This window comes from Eubalaena glacialis, chromosome 7, assembly GCF_028564815.1.
Source record: "Eubalaena glacialis isolate mEubGla1 chromosome 7, mEubGla1.1.hap2.+ XY, whole genome shotgun sequence".
NCBI classification, from domain to species: domain Eukaryota; kingdom Metazoa; phylum Chordata; class Mammalia; order Artiodactyla; family Balaenidae; genus Eubalaena; species Eubalaena glacialis.
Window position 1 is genome coordinate 84,370,392 of NC_083722.1, and position 25,720 is coordinate 84,396,111.

The 25,720-nt window shown below is 40.0% G+C and overlaps 1 protein-coding gene across 12 annotated transcripts in view; it reads right to left on the minus strand.

Annotated features, from left to right (window-relative positions):
* Window positions 1-25,720, minus strand: part of FHIT (fragile histidine triad diadenosine triphosphatase) — a 1,499,836-nt gene that overhangs the window by 1,340,411 nt on the left and 133,705 nt on the right. For 6 of the 12 annotated variants that reach the window (XM_061195477.1, XM_061195468.1, XM_061195476.1 and 3 more), the window contains exons 3-4: window positions 14,079-14,228; window positions 13,252-13,336 (exon numbers count right to left, since the gene is read on the minus strand). The exons of 4 other annotated variants lie outside the window; for them this stretch is intronic. Coding sequence is in view for 4 of the 8 variants with exons in the window: in XM_061195476.1 (XP_061051459.1) it covers window positions 13,252-13,254 (3 nt within the window). In the remaining 4 variants the exon portion in view is untranslated. The remainder of the gene's footprint in view (window positions 1-13,251; window positions 13,337-14,078; window positions 14,229-25,720) is intronic. 2 more of the 12 variants (XM_061195470.1, XM_061195469.1) reach the window with 1 other exon arrangement.

The window sequence follows — 25,720 nt, forward strand, 5'->3', positions numbered from 1 at the left end:
TAGAAGGCTGAACAGAAGTGGTGATGTCATCCTGAACTCACACATTAATTACAGGGTAAGGCTCTCAATATTTCATTTAAGCCTGATGATATTTGCTGTGGGTTTTCTAAATATTCTTTCTTAAGGATGTTTACTTATATTCCTAGTTTGCTAAAAAGTTTTGTCTAGATTAGATGTTGAATTTTATCACATACTTTTCTGTATCTATTAAGATGATCATATGGTTTCTCTTTATTAACATTATTTGATTTTTTAATGTCACCCAACCTCTCATTCCTGTAATAAATACAACTTGGTCATACCATAATACCTTTTTTATATACTGCTCAGTTTTCTACTACGTTGTTTAGGATTTTTGCATCCTTAGGACTGCCAAAATCTCTGCTCAATTTCCCTACTTCTTAGCAGGGACTTTTTATTGGGTGTTTTAGCCTCTCAGAGTTTTATCATTTACGAACCACAAATGCTTCAAAAACAAAAAGAGGGACTTCCTTGCTGGCACAGTGGTTAAGAATCCGCCTGCCAATGCAGGGGACACGGGATCGAGCCCTGGTCCGGGAAGATCCCATATGCTGTGGAGCAACTAAGCCCATGCGCCGCAACTACTGAGCCAGCACTCTAGAGGCCGCGAGCCACAACTACTGAGCCTGCGTGCCACAACTACTGAAGCCTGCGCACCTAGAGCCCATGCTCCACAACAAAGACAAGCCACCACAATGAGAAGCCCGTGCACCTCAACAAAGAGTAGCCCCCACTCACCGCAACTAGAGAAAGCTTGCATGCAGCAACGAAGACCCAAAGCAGACAAAAATAAATAAATAAATTTATTTTTTAAAAAAAGAGAGACAGAAAAAGAGTGAGACTGTTGAAGTCACTTCAGTATACTTCCTTTCTCCAGTATTTTGGCTCCTGAAGTCCTGGCTGCCTTAGTAGCTGTTCAATGCCTTTAAATAAATATTTTCTCTTTATTTTGTCTAGCTTTTCTATATGTTCTATAGGAGGGCTGTTGGCTCCTCTACCATTCCCAGAAGGAGAAATCCACGTTTATATTATAAATTAAATCATATTATTCCTCTCCTCTGAATTTCCTACTGACTACCTCATTGTGCTTATAATAAAATCCATATTCCTTACTATGGCCCAGAAGACCCTAAATGATCCAGCTCTAGCCTTCCCCGCCATCATCTCTTATCACTGACTCCCTTGTTCACTCCTCTCCAGCCATGTGAATCTATTTTCTGTTCCTCTAACCTCACCAAGTTCATTCCCAAATCAATACTTTTGTACTTGTTCTTCTCTTTTCCTGGAACACCCTGTCTCTGATCTTTGCATAGCTGCCTCATTTTTATCATTCTGTCACAGTTCCAGTGTCACCTCCTCAAAGAGGCTTTCTCAGGACAAGTGATCTAATTTGGTACCCTGACTGCCTAACCCCTACCCTCCTCAAACAATATAACCTACATAAAAGAAGGGATAATATAATTAAGCCAACTAAAATAGAATATTAAATTTCCAAAAATATAATATTTTCCCCTTCCCATTTCCATATTCAACATAAAGAAAACAATAAAGCAGGGAATACAATATCTCTGGGGCAGAATCACATCTCTGTACTACAAAGCAGAACGTAAGAGTATCATCTTTCTTCAAAGTGTGACAAATCTAGATTCAAATCATTTCTACATCACTTTCCAGAAGTATGACTCCAAGCAAGGCTCTCTGCCTCAGCTTCCCAAACTATAAAACAGGTAGAATGACAGTATCCATTTGATGGTATTGTTGTAATCAAATAATAAATGTTATTTTGTGCACAAAGTGCTTAATACAGTGGTTGGGTCATAGAAAGTTCTGTATAAACAAGAGCTGTTATGATGACAATGATACTCATGATGATAATGATGATGAAAACAATAAGACTCTATAGTATCTGGTAAAATACTAATTTTCCATCAAACACACACACAGTTAAATATTATAACAATTTCCACCAAGTAGATGCAGACCTTATCACCTGCATTAACAAATGTGGTAAAGAGTTAAGTTTCTCTAATTTCTGTATTGCTATTAACTTTGGTGGCAAGAAAAATAGACCAGCCCTAAAGTCTACTCAAACACAAGAAGAACTTCTTGGAAAAATACTGCAGTAGCTCAAAAAATTGAAGGAAGAATCAAATAACCAAGAGTTGAAAAGAACAGGAATCAAGGTAGCTCAAGAGAAATAGGAGGCAGGAACTTAAAGACCTCCCTCTAAGATCCCATCCCACTCCCATTTAAGTGACTGAAATAGCTTCAAAACCTATCTTTCGCTCTCAGTTCAAAATTCCAAATTCTTAGAAGAAAGAATCTGATTGGCATAACCAGGTCAGATGCCTACTCCGAGACCAATCATCTCTTTCCCAAGTATCAAGGTCAAACATCATGCTACGAGAAAACTACTAGAGCTAATCAATGAATTTGGTAAAGTAGCAGGATACAAAATTAATGCACAGAAATCTCTTGCATTCCTATACACTGATGATGAAATATCTGAAAGAGAAAATAAGGAAACACTCCCATTTACCATTGCAACAAAAAGAATAAAATACCTAGGAATAAACCTACCTGGGAAGGCAAAAGACCTGTATGCAGAAAACTATAAGACCCTGATGAAAGAAATTAAAGATGATACAAACAGAGGAGAGATATACCATGTTCTTGGATTGGAAGAATCAACACTGTGAAAATGACTATACTACCCAAAGCAATCTACAGATTCAATGCAATCCCTACCAAACTACCAATGGCATTTTTCACAGAACTAGAACAAAAAATTGCACAATTTGTATGGAAACACAAAACGACCCTGAACAGCCAAAGCAATCTTGAGAAAGAAAAACGGAGCTGGAGAAATCAGGCTCCCGGACTTCAGACTCTACTACAAAGCTACAGTAATCGAGACAGTATGGTACTGGCACAAAAACAGAAATATAGATCAATGGAACAGGATAGAAAGCCCAGAGATAAACCCACGCACATATGGTCACCTTATTTTTGATAAAGGAGGCAAGACTATACAATGGAGAAAAGACAGCCTCTTCAATAAGTGGTGCTGGGAAAACTGGACAGCTACATGGAAAAGAATGAAATTAGAACACTCCCTGACACCATACACAAAAATAAACTCAAAATGGATTAAAGACCTAAATGTAAGGCTAGACACTATAAAACTCTTAGAGGAAAACACAGGCAGAACACTCTATGACATAAATCACAGCAAGATCCTTTTTGACCCACCTCCTAGAGAAATGGAAATAAAAACAAAAATAAACAAGTGGGACCTAATGAAACGTCAAAGCTTTTGCACAGCAAAGGAAACCATAAACAAGATGAAAAGACAACCCTTAGAATGGGAGAAAATATTTGCAAACGAATCAACGGACAAAGGATTAATCTCCAAAATATATAAGCAGCTCATGCAGCTCAATATCAAAAAAACAAACAACCCAATCCAAAAATGGGCAGAAGACCTAAATAGACATTTCTCCAAAGAAGATATACAGATTGCCAACAAACACATGCAAGGATGCTCAACATCACTAATCATTAGAGAAATGCAAGTCAAAACTACAATGAGGTATCACCTCACACCAGTCAGAATGGCCATCATCAAAAAATCTACAAACAATAAATGCTGGAGAGGGTGTGGAGAAAAGGAAACCCTCTTGCATTGTTGGCGGGAATGTAAATTGATACAGCCGCTATGGAAAATAGTATGGATGTTACTTAAAAAACTAAAAATAGAACTATCATATGACCCATCAATCCCACTACTGGGCATATACACTGAGAAAACCATAATTCAAAAAGATATATATAAAACAATGTTCAATGTAGCACTATTTACAATAGCCAGGACATGGAAGCAACCTAAATGTCCATCAACAGATGGCAGATACATACAATGGACTATTACTCAGCCATAAAAAGGAACGAAATTGAGTTATCTGTAATGAGGTGGATGGACCTAGAGTCTGTCACACAGAGTGAAGTAAGTCAAAAAGAGAAAAACAAATACCGTATGCTAACGCACATATATGGAATCTAAAAAAAACAGTACTGATGAACCTAGTGGTAGGGCAGGAATAAAGACACAGATGTAGAGAACAGAGCCAACAACCGTAAAAGGCTTCTCATGGTTTCTGCCACATAGTAAGCACTTTATGAATATTTATTGCTCTTCCCCTTCTTTCATTCTTTAATAGATATTTGCCAGGCTCATTATTTTTAGAGTTTTGTCTTTAACACTCCAGAAAAACTACATTAAAAACACATACAGCAGTCTGAGTCACCAGATTTTTATTCGACCAATCATGGTATAAAAAAAAAAAAAAAACTATCATTATCTGCATCATTTTAAAGGAAGAAAAGGCCACTTGAATGCCCTCCCCCCACAAAATGAGAAGAAGCACATAATCTCAGAATAAAAGACCATTCATTGTGCTACAGACAGAGAAGATAACAGAGGTCCCATGAACTGGCAACGGGTCACTGCCATGTAAACACCCTATGTGACAACCTAATGTCAATAAATAAGGCAACAGTGAGGAACACGTTCATACTCTGCTCTTTGGCTCATGCTACTTCCTCCATCAGGAATACCTTCCCTACTTTCTTTTTTTTTTGGCCGTGCCGTGTGGCTTGCGGGATCTCAGTTACCCAACCAGGGATTGAATCCAGGCCCTAACCACTTCAGTGAAAGCACAGAATTCTAACCACTAGGCCACCAGGGAACTCCCTACTTTCTACATGTTTTAATGCTTCTCTTTTTCTGAGCCCCAGAGCCAGAACTTCCCTGAAAGCTACCTGATCCTCTCAACTGGAAGCATTCAGTGCTTCCTCTCAATTCTGGCATCAAGTCCATCTCTAGTTCTCTGATGGCACTGTCCACTGTCTACTTTGTAATTTAGAAATGTGGATATCTTATCTATCCACTACACTTAAGGATTAAGCCAAGGACTAGATCCAGAGCTGACTCATTTCAGTAGGGCTCATAGTACCTAATGGGGTTATTCACATAATATACACTAGACACAGGCCTGTAGAATGATTCAGATATTAAGATTTGCTACCTTGAGTCAGCAACCACTTTTGAAACAGTGTGGATAGCTCTAAGCCCAGCAGTGTGAAATGGATTTTGATAGGTAGGAATGTGCATATTGAAAAGCCCATAATCAGGCAACCCAACATCCATTCATTAATTGATCAACAGATGAATAGGTAAATAAAATGTGGTATATACATACTGTGGAATATTATTCAACCTTAAAAAGGAAGGAGGGGCTTCCCTGGTGGCACAGTGGTTAAGAATCCACCTGCCAATGCAGGGGACATAGGTTCGAGCCCTGGTCCAGGAAGATCCCACATGCCGCGGAGCAGCTAAGCCCATGTGCCACAACTACTGAGCCTGCGCTCTACAGCCCGCGAGCCACAGCTACTGAGCCCATGTGCCACAACTACTGAAGCCCACGCATCTAGAGCCCGTGCTCCGCAACAAGAGAAGCCACCTCAATGAGAAGCCCGCACACCGCAACGAAGAGTAGCCCCCGCTCGCCACAACTAGAGAAAGCCCGCACGCAGCAACGAAGACCCAACGCAGCCAAAAGTAAATAAATTATTTATTTAAAAAAAAAAAAAAAAAGGAAGGAAATTCTGACACATGCAACGACATGGATGAACCATGGAGACACTGTGCTAAGCGAAATAACCCAGTCACAAAAGGACAAATATTGTATGTTTCCACTTACATGAGGTTCCTAGAGTAGTAAAATTTACAGAGGCAGAAAGCAGAATGGTGGTTGCAGGGGCTGCAGGGAGGGGGTAATGGGAAGTTATTGCTTAATGGATACAGAGTTTCAGATGAGGAAGATAAAGTTCTGGAGATGGGTGGTGGTGAAAGCTGCACAACAATGTGAATGTACTTAATGCCACAGAACTATACACTTAAAAATGGTTAAAACGGTTAAGTTTATATCATATATATTTTACCACAATAAAACTTTTTAATAATTTTTTAAACTTTAAAGCAAATAATCAGAAAAACAGAAAGAACAGTTCCACTTAGACCATTTTAGCTCTGGGGCAAGGAAAGATGAGAAGATGACTATGACAGCAATTGTCAACTCAAAGAGACATTGTGCATTGAGAGGCCCAGTCTTGTTCTATTCAGCCCCAAATCATGCCCATGTAACCAATGAGCAAAAGAAGCTACAAGTAGAGTGATTTCAATTTGACATAGAAAAGAACTTTCAACAGTGCTGTCCAAAGATAGAATGGATTGTTTTTATAAATAATGAGTTCCACCTCACTGGAAGTATTTAGGTATAAATGGAATAGTCCTTTGCCAAAAATCTTCGGAGGAGCAAACATCAGGTGAGGGTAGGACTAAAAGAGTTGCTCCTAAAAGCTGGTTAAAACTTTGATGACAATCCACAACAAAGTATTCATGCATTGGTGGCAAAATGACAAAAACAAAGACAAAATTGTGACCTTTTATACAGCTCAATATATTTGATCATTTTAATTCTCACATTATGCCTTTGACTCTTTTAGTATTAAAATAACTAGTCTCTTCTAAAAGAATAGTGAATGACAATTTTTTCGTTCATGTTCTTTTATTAGGCAAAATTAGCAGCTGACAAAGTGATCAGACATGTCTATCCAAATTCATGACAGAGAATGCTATTGGCCTCTCAATGGATAAGTGCATTTTACTGTGCAGGTATGCTCAGGAGAGAACGTATATGTATGTTTGGCTATGAGTGTGTGTTACACAGAGATAAAGCGGGAGGGAATACGTATGAATGGATACAGGCACCAACAATCATATGAGGGAAGAGGATAACATATATTTATAATTACATGTAAGAACCATTTAATGATAAACAATAAGATATGGAGTCCATTACTATTGGTATCTGCCACCAGCAACCACTGGTGGTATTTCTTTTTTTCCCGTTTATTTGGTCACTCATTTTTAAATCAGCAGGCAAAAAACAATGTAAAGGTACCAAGTTATTTTATTGTCAGGAACCAAAAGAGTGAAAATATATTGATGACATCACTCCATACCAAACCCCCAGAGCTCTTTGTTTCTGCTATTTATGCTTTCTCCTGCAACATCTCCATTTGCATCCTGCTGAAAACACTTCTCTTTCTGTCACTCACAATCTGTCAAGAGAGCATTATCTTCTGTGGTTTAAAACAGAAACTCCATTTAACTTGCTGCCTGATAAACACATTTCATTCACATCCCTTAAATAACAATAATTATTCTAATTTGCCACATGAAGGCAAGAAAAAAGCATTCATATTTTGCAGCTTGCTTTGCATCATGGAACACACAGACAAGAAGTAGTCCCCTCTTGAGATTAAAAAATAACTTATTAAGTCAAAAATAGACCTAAAATGAATGTATGCTTTCAGTATACTCTCTCTAGATTTCAATTAGTATAGTGGTTAGGAGTTTGAATTCTCAAATCACACTTGGGTTCAAATCCTGGCTTTACATAAGGCCACTTATGTAACCTTTGGCAAGACAATGTAACCTTTCTAAATCTCATTTTCCTCATCTGTAAAATGGAGGCATGTGTCAATATCTACCTCATAAGATTAAATAAGATAGCCAACAAACGTTAGCTGCTGTTATACTACTACTCCCCTCCTCCTCCGGTGACTCAGAGTCCTCACCATCACAATCATTATCAAATCAATGTACTAGTTAAGATTCTTTGTTGACAAGCAACACAAATTACCCTGCCTAACTTCAGCAAAATGGAAAAGAAATTTACTCCATGTGTACCAAATTGCTCCTAAAATTCAAAGTAAAACTAAATTAAAGTTAGAAGCCACAGGAACCAGGACCCCAGGAACTAATGGGCAGTTAGTTCTTCAGGCTACTGCCATCAGGTAGCATCAGCTGCAACCACTTTACATCCTGGGCTCAATGCTCTCAAGATTCAGAATCCCTGGAGAGTGAGCCAGAGACCCGCCTTGGTCACATGACCACCCCTTGGCCAGAGGAGAGCAAGGTGTTTGACTGACAAAATAATACTGCATACCATGGGGGAAGGCTATTCCCCAAGGGAAAATCCACATGCTGTAGTCCAAAGAAGGAGGGTACGGATACTCAGCAGCTAACATATACCAAATGCCTACCTCATCCCAAGAGCCTACTACATTAAGCTCAATTAAGGCTGCACCCTCTTCTCTCTTTACCAGCCTCTTTTAATATGTTATTAATTTTTAAAGTTGTTGTTGAAACTCATTTTGAGAAAAATAACAATGCCCCAGAGCACTGAAGTACATATGTCCCTTTAAAATATATATATACACATATATATGCATATATATGTATGTGTATATATATACATATATATGTATGTGTATATATATATATACTGTTTGTCAGAAAAAGATTATTTTGTTGAAAACTTTCCTATTCAAACTTCCAGAAAATTCATTGCCTTTATTATGGTCAAGTTATTTAGCAATGATTTGCCCTGCTAAGAGGCACATAAAGCACCCACTGAAAAACGTTTTCTGAAGATGACTTAGAGAAGTAGTTGTTTGCCTACAAAGAAATTATTTTATTTTTTATGTTCAGTAAGATGAGATTTATGATAAGAAATTAGGCTCAGAAGCAAGATTTTGTTTTGATAATTTTTTGTTGATGATGATATTTTAGTGAGAAAGCATTAACAATAAAAAGCAGTGATGTAAAAATAATAATAAATAATAAAGAAATATATGATCTACAATTCCATTAAAATTTTCTTCCAGCTTGCTAGCTGAACAAATCCCAAACAAGAAAAATATTCAGTCTGATTAATTTGGAGCTCCAAACAACTAAGTAGTTTAGTGAAAACATTTCTCATAAAGCCCAGGGCTCTGGAGACACATAGAGCTGAGACTAATCCCAGCTCCACCCTTAGCAGCTGTGCGACTCTGGGCAATTTACTAATCTACCCAAGCATCTAGGCCTCGCTCACCTATGAAACAAAATTTAAAAGATGATGGGATGTTTTGAGGACTTACTGAGATACTGCATGGAAGGTACTTGACACTTTACCTGGCACATTGTAAGCTCTCAAGGATAAATGTTAATATTTGTATGTATAGGGTAGAGGGAGAAGAGAGAGAGAAACAGTTCTCAATAGACAGTGATTTTGTTCCCCAGAGGACAGTTGGCAATGTCTGGATACATCTATGGCTGTCACAACCTGGGGGTGAGGGGTTGGGGGGTTCTTCTGGCACCCAATGTGTAGAGTCCAGGGATACAGCTAAGAATTCTACAATGCACAAGACAGGCCCCCACAACAGAATTATCCAAAACAAGATGTCAATAATGCTGAGGCTGAGAAACAAGAGAGAGAAAGAAAGTGATAAGCAATGTGATATAATGCAGAACACGGAAAGGATTTGCAAAGGGAGGTACATTCAGTGCCAGGACAGGAGAGTGGATCAGAGCAGCAGATTTAAAATTAGATTAATTGAGCTTCTGCCACACATAAACTCTGAAGTGCTCAGAACCTCGGGATTCTCATTCGTAATACAGGCATAATACCACCTACCTCAAAAGGTTGTGAGCAGTTATGATATTCACCCTTGACCAAATCATAATGGATGTCCACTGTATAACCAGTAGGACTGCACCAGTGTATGTTTCCACTGACTAGCAACCCTCATTGTTAGGTACTTAACAAGAAATGGTTACTATTCTTGTTACATGGTAGAAGAACAGCCAGATTGGAAGTCTGACTCAGCTACGTTGGAAATATCTGGAAGGCTTTGTTAACCTCCGCAAGACTTAGTTTCCTCTTTTTTTTTAAAATAAATTTATTTATTTATTTATTTTTGCTGTGTTGGGTCTTCGTTTCTGTGCGAGGGCTTTCTCTAGTTGCGGCGAGTGGGGGGGCCACTCTTCCTCGCGGTGCGCGGGCCTCTCACTGTCGCGGCCTCTCTTGCTTCGGAGCACAGGCTCCAGACGCGCAGGCTCAGTAGTTGTGGCTCACGGTCCCAGTTGCTCCGCGGCATGTGGGATCTTCCCAGACCAGGGCTCGAACCCGTGTCCCTTGCATTAGCAGGCAGATTCTCAACCACTGCGCCACCAGGGAAGCCCTAGTTTCCTCTTATACGGAAGATATCAACAACCAGACTCGACTGGGATCCTCAAAACTTCTGAAATTTTTTAAAAGCATTATATATGTGTGTGTATTTTTCTCTGAAGAGGATCTAAAACTGTTTAAAGACCACTGGGTTAGAGGATATACATTTTTCGATAGAAAGTAATAACTAGGACACAGTAGAATTTCTGAAGAGATTATAATGTGAAAGAGTACCTTGGAGTGTTTAAGAACTCAGATGTGGGAGTTTGAATTCTGCCTCTGTCACTTACTGGCTGTACAGTCTTGGAGGCTGACTGAACTATAACAATTCTCACCTGTTAAGTTAGAATGCTCTTAGTATCTGCCTAAAAGGGGTCTTGTGAAGAATAAAATGAGACAATCCCAGTAAATTTGGCACGTAGTACATGCTTACTAAGAATCAGCTTCATGATGATGGGTTTTGCATAAACTGTTATATGCCCAGATGGTAGTAGATGGCTTGAGCCTTCTTTGACTCCATATAACATACACTATCAGAAAAACTGCAGGAATTCTCTAATTATACCATCCATCTACTGGAGCTCAGCCAGAGGATTCACTGATTCGGATGCATCCTCTCTATAACAATATCTATACTACATCAGAAAGTGAACAGGAGAAGTAGCTATCCGACCACAAAACATCTTTTTACAACTGAAAGCCTCATTCAAACATCCCCCCTCTGTTAAGTGTCCATGGAAGTCCCCTGGGATTTCCATAAACACAATGATCTGCTTGGTTTTTCCTTACTCTGGGACAATTCTAAACCTGTCTCACATACATATAGGATACATACTCCACAAGGACTTTTGTCTATATCCTTCATTCCTCCTGGTACCTATGCATACAAGACTTTATGCCCAGCTAACCTGAATCCACCCGGGCTGCCTTGAAGCCTGCCTCTGCCCAACAATATATCCGTGAAGAATGATTCTAGGGATTTGCCAGTGCATTACACAGAAAAACAGCCTAAAATTCCTTCCTTATCCATCTATTTCCCCTTCCTTCAAGCAGCTGCTTAAAAAAAAAACAAAAAAAACTCATCTCTCTCATTCCTTCATTCTACCCCACCCCACCCCAGCTCCCTTCAGTGCCATGCTGCTTCCTCCCTGCCACTACATTTATTGTGTTTATGACACCCATGTCCTCTCTTCAGGGTATAACTCCTGCAAGGCAGAGACTGGTCTGAATGTCTTTCTCTCTTTTGAAGCAGCCCCCTGGAATTCTGGTTAATAAGCTTTCCATCTCATTCCACAAGGAAGCCCACCACAAGAAAGTCCTCCATCCTTGGCTCAGTACCACTTAACCTTCTTCCAGGAGCTGCAAGTAGATGACCCTCTAACCTCTTCTTACCCCAGAACAGCACTGAAGAAACAAAGGCCTCATCTGCTCTCTACCTGGCTTACAGGGCAAAGTCAGTATTAATCAGAGGTACCCTTTTTGCTACTGACAGACAAAGTAGATGCACTCATAACCAAGAGCTTCTTGCCAAATCCTTAGGGCTTTAAATCTTTTCCGAATAAACTGCAATTTGTAAAGAAACCCTCTAAGTGATGTTGTGCAAGGAAGTTAAAGCAGGCACAGAAGGATGGAGTAACATTTCACCATCTGCCTGTGATAATAATAATGCCTCCGTCTTGCAAAATCTCTGATTGTGAGAGAGAAGCACAAAGATCCTGCCATAATCTAACCAAGATTACTCCTAAATTATATCTTTGCAGAGGACGAGCACTAAGGTCGGTGCTCCTAAGAACCAATTTTGAGCATATGAACTTTCTGGTGGCAGAATGATAGGAGCCCCAGGACACAGTTGGGCAAGATCGAACCAATTCACTTTATTATAGTTGCTTGAAGCAGTGTCAAGCTGGAGCCCCATAGAGAGCTGAGGGGTAGGGAATGTGTTTGGGACAGTGTTTCCCACTGATGGGACAGAAATGCCTTAAAGCAGTGTGGATACACATCTGTCTGGGTTTCCTGTGGAGGAAGCCCGGGCTGCTCTACTCTCCACAGTGTTGAGCTAGGAGGCTTTATTCCAGGGGAGTCATAATTTTCTACAATGGCAGAGCTCAGGCCTGAACTGGAGGGCTTGGGAAGAGCGAGCTGGAAAAAGCAACTTTGATTTCACAAGTTTCTTAAACTACCTTTCCACAGGAAGGACCCAGCCAAACACTCTTGGCCTGAGACAAATGGAAATTAATGACTTAGCTTACTGCCTCTTACCCAGGTCCCCATAATCAAAGGACCACTGATTATTATAAAGTTAAATTACAACCTGGTTTTCATAAATTACTACATATATTTTTTCTTTATGTACAATATATCTTAAATAAACACAATATATTTATATACATATATCGTCCATATGTATTTTTATATGCCATATATGTTAGGATTCTTGGTACTGATTAACATTAAAGCTGGGGGAAAAAAACATCTTTTTTTTTTTTTAACATCTTTATTGGAGTATAATTGCTTTACAATGTTGTGTTAGTTTCTGCTGTACAACAAAGTGAATCAGCTGTATGTATACGTATATCCCCATATCTCCTCCCTCTTGCGTCTCCCTCCCACTCTCCCTATCCCACCCCTCTAGGTCATCACAAAGCACCGAGCTGATCTCCCTGTGCTCCGCAGCTGCTTCCCACTAGCTACGTGTTTCACATTTGGTAGTGTGCATATGTCAATGCTACTCTCTCACTTCGTCCTGGCTTCCCCTTCCCCCTCCCCGTGTCCTCAAGTCCGTTCTCTACATCTGCGTCTTTATTCCTGTCCTGCCCCTAGGTTCATCAGTACCGTTTTTTTAGATTCCATATACGCGCATTAGCATCCGAAAACCATCTTTTCAGCTTTTTCTTTAAAATAAGGGAAAAGGAGCTAAATATCCCTGTATTGGTAACTAATCATGAACAGTTTCACTCTGCTCACAGGGAAAACTATTTTCTGGTATGTTCATTAGATTTATATTTCATTATTTTTATTCTTTAATTTTAAAACATGAAATAGCATTGCCTTATTTTCATTATATATTACTTTCTATTTTATTATCATTACTATATATATATCTTCTTACCATATGCAGTATTGATATATTGTTACTCTACGGCAAACGATGCTGGTTTTCCATCCATGCTGGGGGTTCAGAGATTCTGTTTTAACTACATTAAGTAAACAGAATTGAGTCAATTTAAAGAAAAATATTACAATAACAACCATCACAGTGGTCTACAGCCTGGATGCAAAGCAACAAAGTGTGGGATCTGCTTCCCTTAAAGCCAGCTCTTCCCACTCCACCAACCACCCATTTTTCCTCAAAAGCATGAGTTTATGTGTAAAGGTTATGAGACTCTCCTTTCCTCTCTAACTTGACACCCACTTGGGATCCTCACAACCAGCTTGTCAACACATTTGGGAAAAGTTGTCTGAACTGAGAAGGTCAGATTCTTTCTTACCAGAAATTAGCAGAAAAAAACAAAACAATGAACCAATCCAAAGGCCCTTCCAGACTCCCACAACTTTGGGGTTTTAATGGTAAAAGGCAGCCATTTATTATCAAATAGAAACCACAATTTATCAGCTAGAAAGCAAGATTTCCTATACAGAGAAATCTTTGTGTCTTCTTTTTAGCTTTGGAAGCTCCCGTTTATTAGCATTATATCCTTGGGCAAGACACTCTAAGTCTGAATTTCTTCACCTAACAAATGAGGACCTACTTTCCAAGGGAAATAATGAGCATCAGGCACTTAACCTAGGATCAGGCACACAGACATGCTCAAGAAGAGCTATTATTACTACTATGATTATCAACAATGTTCATTAAACGACATAGCTATAGTGATGTTTATTCTAATAGGAGCTTTCCACTTTCAAAAAAGTGTGGCTACCTTAGTAATCATTTACCTTAATTCTGGGCTACAATACAACTTCAGGCTTCTTCAGGCATTTCATTCAACATTGATTCAACACATACTTCCTAGAGCCACTGTTCCGTGCACTGGGGAAACAGTACTGAACAATCCACAGTAAAGTCCTTGCGCTGTGGCTCACATTCTGGAGGGGAGAGAAACAGTACACATAATAAGGGAATGTAATTACAGTAGATCTGTCAGTGAGGAATGCTAGAGAAAAAAAAAAAGTGGATTTTGACCTGGCAAAAAGGCCTTGCCCATTAAGGCAAAGGCCCTATCTCTTCTGGAGCACTTGGGTTTTATATCATGTAACTCAAGACCTTTAGATATTAAAATCTGATCTTTGGGCCAGTGGTCTTCTTGGTGTGATTTCAGAGGCAAGTGCTCAAACAGTGAAAAGGAAAAATATTTCCGCTGCCTACTTGCTGATATCTAAATGCAAGGGGAGAGATGGGACAAAAAAGGTACTTTCTGTGGCAGCGAAAGCTTGGCTATCAAATACGAGGCATGTATGGGATGCCACTCCTAGTCCCTGTAGTGGAAGATATTATCAAGTTTTCCTCTTCCCTGCTGAGCCTGGTACCAGCTTCACAAATTTTCTCAGCACAGTTCTCTAGGCAACCACTGTCAGTGATTCAAGTTAGCATAAGAGATGAAATCTGTGTGTCATCACAGAGTTTGAAGTAAGGTTTAAATGTAAATACATCTAGGAAAGGTATCATACTGACTTAAAAATCACACGAAGCACCAAATGACTGGTTCTCTCCCAAGAGTACATCTTATCAGTGGTGGGAAGTAGCTAAGAAGAAATGCTGTAAGTGTATGGGGGTTGCGGGGGACATGTACCAGGGAGGGGAGGACACATTTTATAATCCCACCTACATTCATGTCTGAACGCATGTCATAAGGCATTTCCACACACCCTGTGATTTGAAGGAACCACCTCCATTAGTGTACCTATGTCTTTCAAACAGACACCTAGCTGAGCCCACAAATTATAGTGCTCCCAAATGGCAGTTCTATTCTTCCAGGTGTAAGGCCAAACACCCTGGAGCTCATCAGCACACCCTTTCAGGCCGACTTTCAAAAGATTAACAAAACCCAACCATTTCTCTCCAAGTCCACCTCTACCTCCCAAATCAAGCCACCGCCATGTTTTGGCTGGACAGCTGCAATAATTCCCTGACGGTCTCAGCTTCTGCCTGTGCTTCTGCACTGTCTCTTTCCACTCAGAAGCCTCCTAAAACCTAAGTCAGGTCACATCCCAACTCTGGTCAAAAACCACCTGTACCTTCTCATCTCACCCAGAGTAAAATCCTACGAGGCCCTTCCTGCTATGGTCCCCAGCTATCTCTCGGGGCTCTTCTCCATCGCTCCCCCTTGCATTCTTCCCTCCAGCCTGGCCTGCCTCCTTGCTTTCCTCCAACAGGCCTGGTGCGTTTCTGCCTCAAGAGCTTTGCACTTGCTGCTCCGTCTGCCAAGGACACTTTTCCTCCAGGGAGTCATATGGCTGCTCCTTTGTGACAGGTGCATCTTTGCTATGGCCCTGAGAGGCCCTCCTGGATCTCCCCACCTAACACAGCACACAGACCAGCCCCCACCTCCACCCCGTCACTCCACCCTGTTGAATAATTCTTCATGGCACCATCACTACCTGACATCATCTCATCACTTTCCTTTCTTCCTTCCCTCTCTCCCTCCTTCCTTCCCTCAATCACTATCTGTCCCCCAATAGATTATAAGCTACATCAGAATAAGGGCATGGTCTATTCTGGTCATTTCTGTGCCTAGAATAGGATCAGGCCCAGAGCGGGCACTCCAACTGCTTTGATTAAAACTCAGTCACCGCAGAGAAGCGGCCCCACACTGCAGAAGGAAGAAGCCACTGCATCTACAAAATACAACTGCTTTGCTTGAGTGGCTTGAGCTCGATCTTCCGTAACAGTGGGTGATCGAGGTCTAAACACATAATGATAGTGCTGGGGTGACAGGAAGTGAAAGTCTTTTACTCTTGAAGGAAAGCCAGATTTGATCATATGGTAGATTTGCTCAGCGGCATTTAGGTTTTATGGCTATAAAGCAATATTCTTATTTCCTACATTCTTTTCCAAGAAAAAAAACCAAAACCCAAAACTTTTGATCTGCTGGTCTGAAGTTGCACTCCTGAAACAAACATGTTACACTGAATTTTTGATAACACAAAGTTTATTAAAAGGTAGCTGTTATATTACTGCAGAATAAGCTGTATACATGCAAAGATTTAGCATGCTGTCAAAAGGTTTCCTCACTGGAATGATAACTACTCCTAAAGCAGGGATGGTTTTGAGCATCTCATTTACCCAATTTAAACATCAGCACCTTTAATCTGTAAAATGAATGGCTACACCAGGCTTGCTCTGGTATTTGTTCCAACTTATATATTCTATAAGGCAGGCAGTAGGATCCAATGGAAAGGACTTGGGATTTGGAGGTTGAGATCTGACTCTGTCACTCACCAGCCTGACTGAATCTTAATTTTTTTCATCTATAAAACATTAATCACTGGAAATACCTACCTTGCACATTTCACCTTTCAATAACTTAAAATGTAAACTTGGAGGATCACCTAAGACAGGACTGTGGGGACAGGGACCCCATGCATTTTGTTTACCAGGATGAGCAGAGCACCTGACACCTTACAGGCACCTACATGCACTGGTGGGATGAAGGAAAGAATATATGAACAAACAGACCAAAAAACACTTCCCTACCTCCTGATTGTCAGGACTATTGTATGGCCTAAATACAGTCATATACGTTGTAAGGAGTTACTAAAGCAATGTATATTGAAAGAGCTTTTTTAAATTGTAAAGTTAATACAAATGTTAATAATTACCATCATAGATCTACCACATTTGCCCAGTTCAGCCTTGGATATCTTATTAATTTAATGCTAACACAACCTGAAAGAAACTAGTATTTACTGAGGCCTTCTGATCTTCTAGGGATATATATACATAATTTGAGTCTTGTACCTTTTGAACCAACCCTACTATCTCAATCTAGTCACAAATTCTAGCCAGTAGAAGTCAGAAACTGCATCAAAACTGAACTCACAAATCAGTCAACAATCATTTAGTACTTAGTACATGCCAGCTTCTATACATGGTGTTTTGCAGGCATAAGCTCTAAAATATATATATATATATATATATATATATATTTTTTAGTATTTGGCCACAACCCCATGGCATGTGGGATCTTAGTTCCCCAACCAGGGATCGAACCCATGCCTCCTGCATTGGAAGGCAGTCTTAACCACTGGACCGCCAGAGAAGTCCCTCATTTAATTTTTTAAGGTAGATTTTTTTGAGGTAGCTACAGCTATATTCCTCATTTTACAGATGTGGAAACAGAGAGTCAGTAGTTAGGTAACTTGCTCCAAGTCCACAGTTATCAAGAGGCAGAGTCAGGATCTGACTGTCTGACTCCAAGGCCATGCTCTTCACCAGTATGTACTATGCAGTACATTCACGTAAATTTATCACTGAATGTGTGCTGAGTCATTTTGGTGCTTCTCTTTTTGTTCAAGGAAGAGCTGCTTTAGCACTCCATCAGCCTTAATTTTTTTCCCCCCCCAAAGTGAAAATCTATGTCTGGGAATAAGGGGAAATTCAAACAATGAGACAAGAGGGCATCCCAGCTAAGTAGGCAGGCCTCGTTTCAAGTTCTAATTTCTCATACTGGCCCTTCCTGCAGTGAGTGTCCCAACAGTGCTGTTATAACCTGGAAGGCAGTTCTGCCATCAGGAAGGCCAGTGAGAATACCCTGACAACTCACTGGTCCCTTTCTCAGTAACCCAAGGACTACTGAAATTTCTTTTCAACTCTCTGCCTTTTCAGGGCAAACATGTCCACTTCAGTAGTTATGACCATCAGTTGGCCTGATTCACAAGAAGTTCCTAATTAAGTAGGACTGCTGAACACTGTGAGATATGAAATCTGTTGCTGCTAAATTGCATACAGGCTGAAAGCAATGAGAATCTGTTTAGATATTCACACTGCTTTATATTCGGGGACCAGCGGTTATGAGACACTGAAACCAATCATCATTAGGATATCCCTGTCTTGGCTGCCAGAGAATAAAGGCCCCCACACAGAGCTACCTGCCCAGACTAATGGTCAGAAGGCTGATGAGGCATTCATGAGACTATGAATCAAAATTTACCAAACAAACAATGCCCCCAAAGGCCTTGGCTTCTAGATATTTCTGTCTGACTTTATCTTGGAACTAACTATGGAACAAGATGACTGTGTTTAGATGTCTTCATTAGTGGCCTATCCTTGGACAATTCTTCCAAGCAACCATCCCAACCTCATTTCTTTCTCAGATAAATAAAGAGGTTCAAAGGATTATATTATAAAATATAAAATCCAGATACTGACAAAAGTCAACCATATTAGTTGCTTTGCACTAAATATATTTGTTTCTATGCTTCTTTCCCTGGAAAAATTAAGTGTATATTATCAAGAGCTACCAACTATTCGGCCCTTATTATGTACTAGGCACCATGCTGAGAGCTTTGCATACATCCACTGACAGAGTTACATAGCCTGAGGTAGCCTGAGAAAGCCTTCTGTGCCTGGTCATTTCCCTGTTGTGTGTACTCACAGCACCAAGTACCTCTCTGTCACTAAGCTTAACATAAACTCATTTGTGTGATTATTTGACATCTCTCTCTTGAACTGAACTATAAGCTCACCAGCGCTGTGTCTATTTTTGTTCCCCACTGTAACCCCAGTTTCAAATACAGGACTCGGCATACAGCTAGTGCTCAATAAACATTTGACAAACAAGTGATGGCAGCACGTGGAGGTTACGACACCTCCCAGGTTGATATATAGCCAGTAGGTATGAGTCGGGATTTGAACTCAGTCTCCAGAGACCAGCACGTGGTCTCTCTCTGGGCTGGGAGGCTTTTGCATCAAAATACGTCAAGCAAGGAACAAATAAGAGCAACTATTACTATTACCACAGTCTTGGACAGATATGAGAAGGCAAAAGGGGGTTTCTCTATGGCTATTGAGATATATTAAAGACTCACTACAGGGCTTCCCTGGTGGCGCAGTGGTTAAGAATCCGCCTGCCAGTGCAGGGGACACGGGTTCCAGCCCTGGTCCGGGAAGATCCCACATGCCGTGGAGCAACTAAGACCAGGCGCCACAACTACTGAGCTCACGAAAACCACAACTACTGAAGCCTGCGCGCCTAGCGCCCGTGCTCCACAACAAGAGAAGCCACCGCAATGAGAAGCCCGCGCACTGCATCGAAGAGTAGGCCCCCTTGCCACAACTAGAGAAAGCCCATACACAGCAATGAAGACCCAACGCACCCAAAAATAAATAAATTAAAAAAAAAAAAAAAAGACTCACTACAGAATAAACACTAGTGGGCACAAAAGTATATTAGAGAAGTTTCAAGAGTACAGTGAAATCATGTCCAATCTTTCCTCAGGGTCTCTCTCTCTACTTCCTATTTATATTGTTTCAAGTTTATTATTATTATTATAACTGAACATTTAGGACCCAAGGGATGATGGCCAGTGGAATATGCCAAATTCTTAGTCCTCCAACAAGTAAACCTAGCAACTAGTGTTTTCTTACCCGGCTCACAGGAGAAAATAAATGTGCATCCCTGAGTTGGTGCCTGGCATATAATAATGATGCCATTATTGTTAATAACATTTATTCTTATTAATATTTGTCCTCCTGTGATTATTGGTGGCTAGCAGCCTGAGCTTTGGGGTCAGTCAGACCTGGATCCTGATTCTAACTCAGCAACTTATGTTTCTGTGAGGCATTAGCCAAGTTATGTAACCTCAACATGTTTCCTCACCCATAAAATATGGATAATAATTGCTATTTCACATAAGTGCTTGGCATAGAATCTGGCAAAGAGGAAAAAAAAATCCATCAATGGTACCTATTTTCATCACCTTCCTCATGATCACTGTTTAGTCAGGTGTGAATAGAAAGAGTCTTGCCTTGGCACCTGGAAATCTGATCTTTGACGCTTGTCTTATGAATACAAAGCTGTAGATAATGGGTTTTATTTCAGGTGTTTCTCCACCCCTACCCCCCACCTGTGGTCCCATCCTTCTATCAAGGACCCAGGGGTCCTCCCAATCTTGGCAAAGCATGAAACATACATTCACGGCAACCCTGTCAGAGATACCCAGGTTGGAGACCATTAGACCAGGGACTCCCCACCTACAGTAGTTCTCCAATGCATCTAAATTTATTTATTTATTTATTTATTTTTGGCTGCATTGGGTCTTCATTTCTGCGCGCAGGCTTTCTCTAGTTGCAACGAGTGGGGGTTGCTCTTCGTTGTGGTGCACGGGCTTCTCCTTGTGGTAACTTCTCCTGTTGTGGAGCACAGGCTCTAGGCGAGCGGGCTTCAGTAATTGTGGCGCACAGGCTTAGTTGCTCTGCGGCATGTGGGATCTTCCTGGACCAGGGATTGAACCCGCGTCCCCTGCATTGACAGGTGGATTCTTAACCACTGAGCCACCAAGGAAGTTCTCCAATGCATCTAATACACAGTTTTTTAAACTCCTTAACCTGCCATTCAAGGCCCAACATTATTTAGTCCAAGCAACTTTGTGCTTGACACCAGGGCTAAAAGACGCTTTTTTCCCTTAAGAATAGCAGTTCAATCCAGTAGACTCACGGGGCATATGCCAATATAGCCTCTCCCTTTCCATCCACATATGAACTTCTCTTGGTGGTACTGTGGCAAATCATCTATTCGTTCAGTCACAATTAATTACTGAGAGCTTGCTCTAGGTGCTGGGGATACATGAGAAAGAATGGTGATTTCATGTAGCCCACATCCTAAAAGGGACACAATTTTATTATACATTAAATGTATAATAAATATACAATCACAATTGGAAAAAAGTGGAAAACAAGGTAACCAACCTTAGATTGGAAGACAAAAAGCTGAAGCCTGGTGGATAGCTAGGAGTTTACCAGGTAAAGAGGAAGCACTATGTCTAGAGAGAACCTGGCAAAACAGTGGCTTTGAAAGCCTAACAAGGAGTCTGGAATGCAGACAGTAAGGGAGAGCAGTGCATAAAGAGGTGGAGAAACAGGCAGAGACCAGCTATTTGGTGGAAAGAAGATGAGGAAGATGACAGTAGCTAGACAAGGAAGGGTGACAGTAATGAAAAGAAATGAACCTATTCCAGAGATATTCAGAAGATAAAACAGAGATAACCTGCTGACAGAATGGATTTGAGGAGGGGGCAGGGTGAGGATGAGGCAGGTAGCCAGAGTGACTCTTAGGTTTGTGGCATGTGCAAATAGATGAACGAAGGTGCCATTTATTAATCTAGGAATTCATTTTCAAAATGCCTTGAGACTGCTAAAAGGAGATGATGAGGAGACAACCACATTTAAGTTCATACAACTCAGAGGAAAAGTCGGGGCTGGACATTGTGGCTTCTGGGAAAGAATAGAGTCTGGGAAGAAGAGGGCTTAGGAGCACTGAATACAGAGAAAGACAATGCATTTTAAAATGAGAAATGCACGAATAAAACAATAGCAGAATTCCACAAGCTAAGAGCCAGGAATTTTTCTCTAGGACCAAAATCACCTCCCAAACAGCCAAAAGACCCTATATATCAAATGAACATATAGTCACTTTAGAATTTTATCAGCTGCACAAAATCAGTTGTATAATATTAACTCCCTCTCACCCACCAAAAAATGCTGGCAAAGATAAAAGGAATGATTGAGGGAAATTTTGGAATTTCTTTACAGAAACAACATTTACAACAGGTAAGTCAATTTTTCTAAGGTTTCTCAAACATTTCTATGTGAAATCCCCAGAATAACAAAAGAGAATGATCCTAGGGTCCTGGCAGGGTACAATCTTAAGCTTTCCTCTCCAAATGAAAACAATTTTTAAAGCTTAGTCTAGTACTCTAAAAATTCATTCAAGTTGTGCATGCTACTACATAATATATATATGTATTTATATACATATATCCATGTGATACTTTTAATACATATATATAGGTTTAATTCCCCCAAATATTGAAGTGAAAATAATGTGCTATGAATGTGCCTCAATTACCCTGTGACTTTGGGGATGCCCTTGTCCAGAGTTTTGCATGCAGTGTAGAACTCATTATCTAAGTTGAGAACCAGGAAATTAATCTGAGATGGACTAAGGAGGTTTTTCCTTGGAGCAGGGACTAGAGTCATGACCTCTGGAAGTCACTCTTCATTCTCCCTAATCTTATAATATATATTAACAATAACATTAATATTAAATCACACTCAGTGTTTTTTTAAATAAATTTATTTATTTTTATTTATTCATTTTTGGCTGTGTTGGGTCTTCGTTGCTGTGAACTGGCTTTCTCTAGTTGCAGTGAGTGGGGGCTACTCTTCATTGCAGTGTGGGCTTCTCACTGCGGTGCTTCTCTTGTTGTGGAGCATGGGCTCTATGCGTGCGGGCTTCAGTAGTTGTGGCTCTAGAGCGCAGGCTCAGTAGTTGTGGTGTAGGGGCTTAGTTGCTCCGTGGCATGTGGAATCTTCCCGGACCAGGGCTCGAACCTGTGTCCCCTGCATTGGCAGGCGGATTCTTAACAACTGCGCCACAAGAGAAGCCTCAGTGGTTTTTAAATTCAGTCACATGAGAGGTAGTCACTATGGCACATGGTAGCTACATGTACTATGAGGAAGGTACCATTTTAAAGACAAGGAAACTGACATGTATACACTGATGTGTATAAAATTGACGACTACTAAGAACCTGCTGTATAAAAAAAATAAATAAAATTAAATTAAAAAACTAAAAAAAAGAAAACGTGCAGATGTTCAGAAACTTGGACACAGGACGAAGAACATCTGTACAGTCCTCACTGAGATCCAACCACACTGTTTTTTTCTTTCTATCTCTCTTTTTGCTGAACAATTTTAAAGTTATATACATTATGATATTTCATTCTTTTTTATTTCTACATGCATCACCTAAAGAAATGGACATTTTGCTATATAACCACAATACTGTTATCACCCCTAAGAAATTTAACAATAATTCCATAATGCCATCTAATATATGAAGTAAAGTTCTCCCATTTTTTACAAAAATGTCTCATATGATTTTTCTCCAATTTAAAATTCAACCAAGGTTCATGCACTGCATTTAGTTATAGCTCTTTAGATTCTTTTTTTTTTTTTTTTACTGGAGTATGGTTGCTTTACAATGTTGTGTTAGCCTCCACAGCACAACAAAATGAATCAGCCGTACACATACAGATATCCCCTCCCTTTTGGACTTCCCTCCTATTTAGGTTACCACAGTGCATTAGGTAGAGTTCCCTGAGCCATACAGTATGTTCCCATCAGTTGTCTCTTTTATACATAGTATCAATAATGTATATATGTCAATGCCAGTCTCCCAATTCCTCCCACCCCACCCCTTTCCCGCTTGGTATCCATACATTTGTTCTCTATGTATGTGTCTCCATTTCTGCTTTGCATATAAGATCATCTATATCATTTTTCTAGATTCCACATATATGCATTATTATACGATATTTGCTTTTCTCTTTCTGACTTACTTCACTCTGTATGACACTCTCTAGGTACATTCACCTCTCTACAAATGACCAAATTTCATTCCTTTTTATGGCTGAGTAATATTCCATTGTATATATGTACCACATCTTCTTTATCCATTCCTCTGCTGATGGACATTTAGGTTGCTCCCATGTCCTGGCTATTGCAAATAGTGCTGCTATGAACATTGGGGTGCATGTGTCTTTTTTGAATTATGGTTTTCTCTGGGTATATGCCCAGTAGTGGGATTGCTGGGTCATATGGTAGTTCTATTTTTAGTTTTTTAAGTAACATCCATACTATTTTCCATAGTGGCTGTATCAATTTACATTCCTACCAACAGGGTAAGAGGGTTCCCTTTTCTCAACACCCTCCCCAGCATTTACTGTTTGTAGATTTTTTGATGATGGTCATTATGACCCGTGTAAGGTGATACCTCATTGTAGTTTTGATTTGCATTTCTCTAATGATTAGTGATGTTGAGCATCTTTACATGTGTTTGTTGGCCATCTGTATGTCTTCTTTGGAGAAATGTCTATTTAGGTCTTCTACCCATTTTTTGATTGGGTTGTTTGTTTTCTTGATATTGAGGTGCATGAGCTGCTTGTATATTTTGGAGATTAATCCTTTGCCAGCTGCTTTGTTTGCAAATATTTTCTCCCATTCTGAGGGTTGTCTTTTTGCCTTGTTTATGGTTTCCTTTGTTGCGCAAAAGCTTTTAAGTCTAATTAGGTCCCATTTGTTTATTTTTGTTTTAATTTTCATTACTCTAGGAGGTGGGTGAAAAAAGATCTTGCTGTAATTTATATCATAGAGTGTCCTGCCTATGTGTTTCTCTAAGAGTTTTATAGTGTCTGTTCTTAGTTAGGTCTTTAATCCATTCTGAGTTTATTTTTGTGTATGGTATTAGGGAGTGTACTAACTTCATTCTTTTATATGTAGCTGTCCAGTTTCCCCAGCACCACTTACTGAAGAGGCTATCTTTCCTCCATTGTATATTTTTGCCTCCTTTGTCATAGATTAGGTGACCAGAGGTGTGTGGGTTTATCTCTGGGCTTTCTATCCTGTTCCACTGATCTATATTTCTGTTTTTGTGCCAATACCATACTGTCTTGATTACTATAGCTTTGTAGTATAGTCCAAAGTCAGAGAGCCTGATTCCTCCAGCTCCATTTTTCTTTGTCAAGATTGCTTTGGCTAACCGGGGTCTTTTGTGTTTCCATACAAATTGTGAAATTTTTTGTTCTAGTTCTGTGAAAAATGCCATTGGTAATTTGATAGGGATTGCATTGAATCTGTAGATTGCTTTGGGTAGTAGCCAATAATTTCACTCTTAAAGCCTATATAAAAATGAACTCTCCGGTACTATTTTATAAGATGAATACAAATAGGAAATGTGAGAGTAAACTCTGTGATGCTTACTGTTTCTCTCAACATTCCTCTAGCGTGGCAACATCTTTTAAGCAACCTGAAACAGGATTTAATTCAAGAGACCCAAGAGAGGTCACCTTGCTTAAGGGGCAGGTGCCTTCTGTCTAAATTCAGTTTACTCAGCCAAACGTACCACGGAATGGAAAATGGGGCATATTCCTGTCCTGAAATTCTTCCTGTGTTAATTAAAATCACCTTACTTTTGTAGCAAATGAGCCATGAGATACAATGCCAGAAATTGATTTGGAAGAGTACATATTCAGAAAAAAAGTGTCTGTATATTTTGTAATAAAAAGTCCCTGGACAGCCCTGGATACAACAGAGGATGTAAGAGGGCACAGCAATGCAAACAGGGACAAAACTATACAAAAAGACTGAATGCATCGTCACTGAAAGACACATTTATTCTTCTACAAACATATATATTGACTGACTGTTAATTTTATCTTATAAGTGGTTCTGAAGTGGCCTCAGTGAAATGCCATCACCCTTGCTTGAGCTTGTGTTCTCGGCGTAGCTAGGTAAGTCATTACTCCCCCAGTACAGTTTCCTGTTATTTCCTTCCTAAAACTTTTCAAAAGCTCTAAGT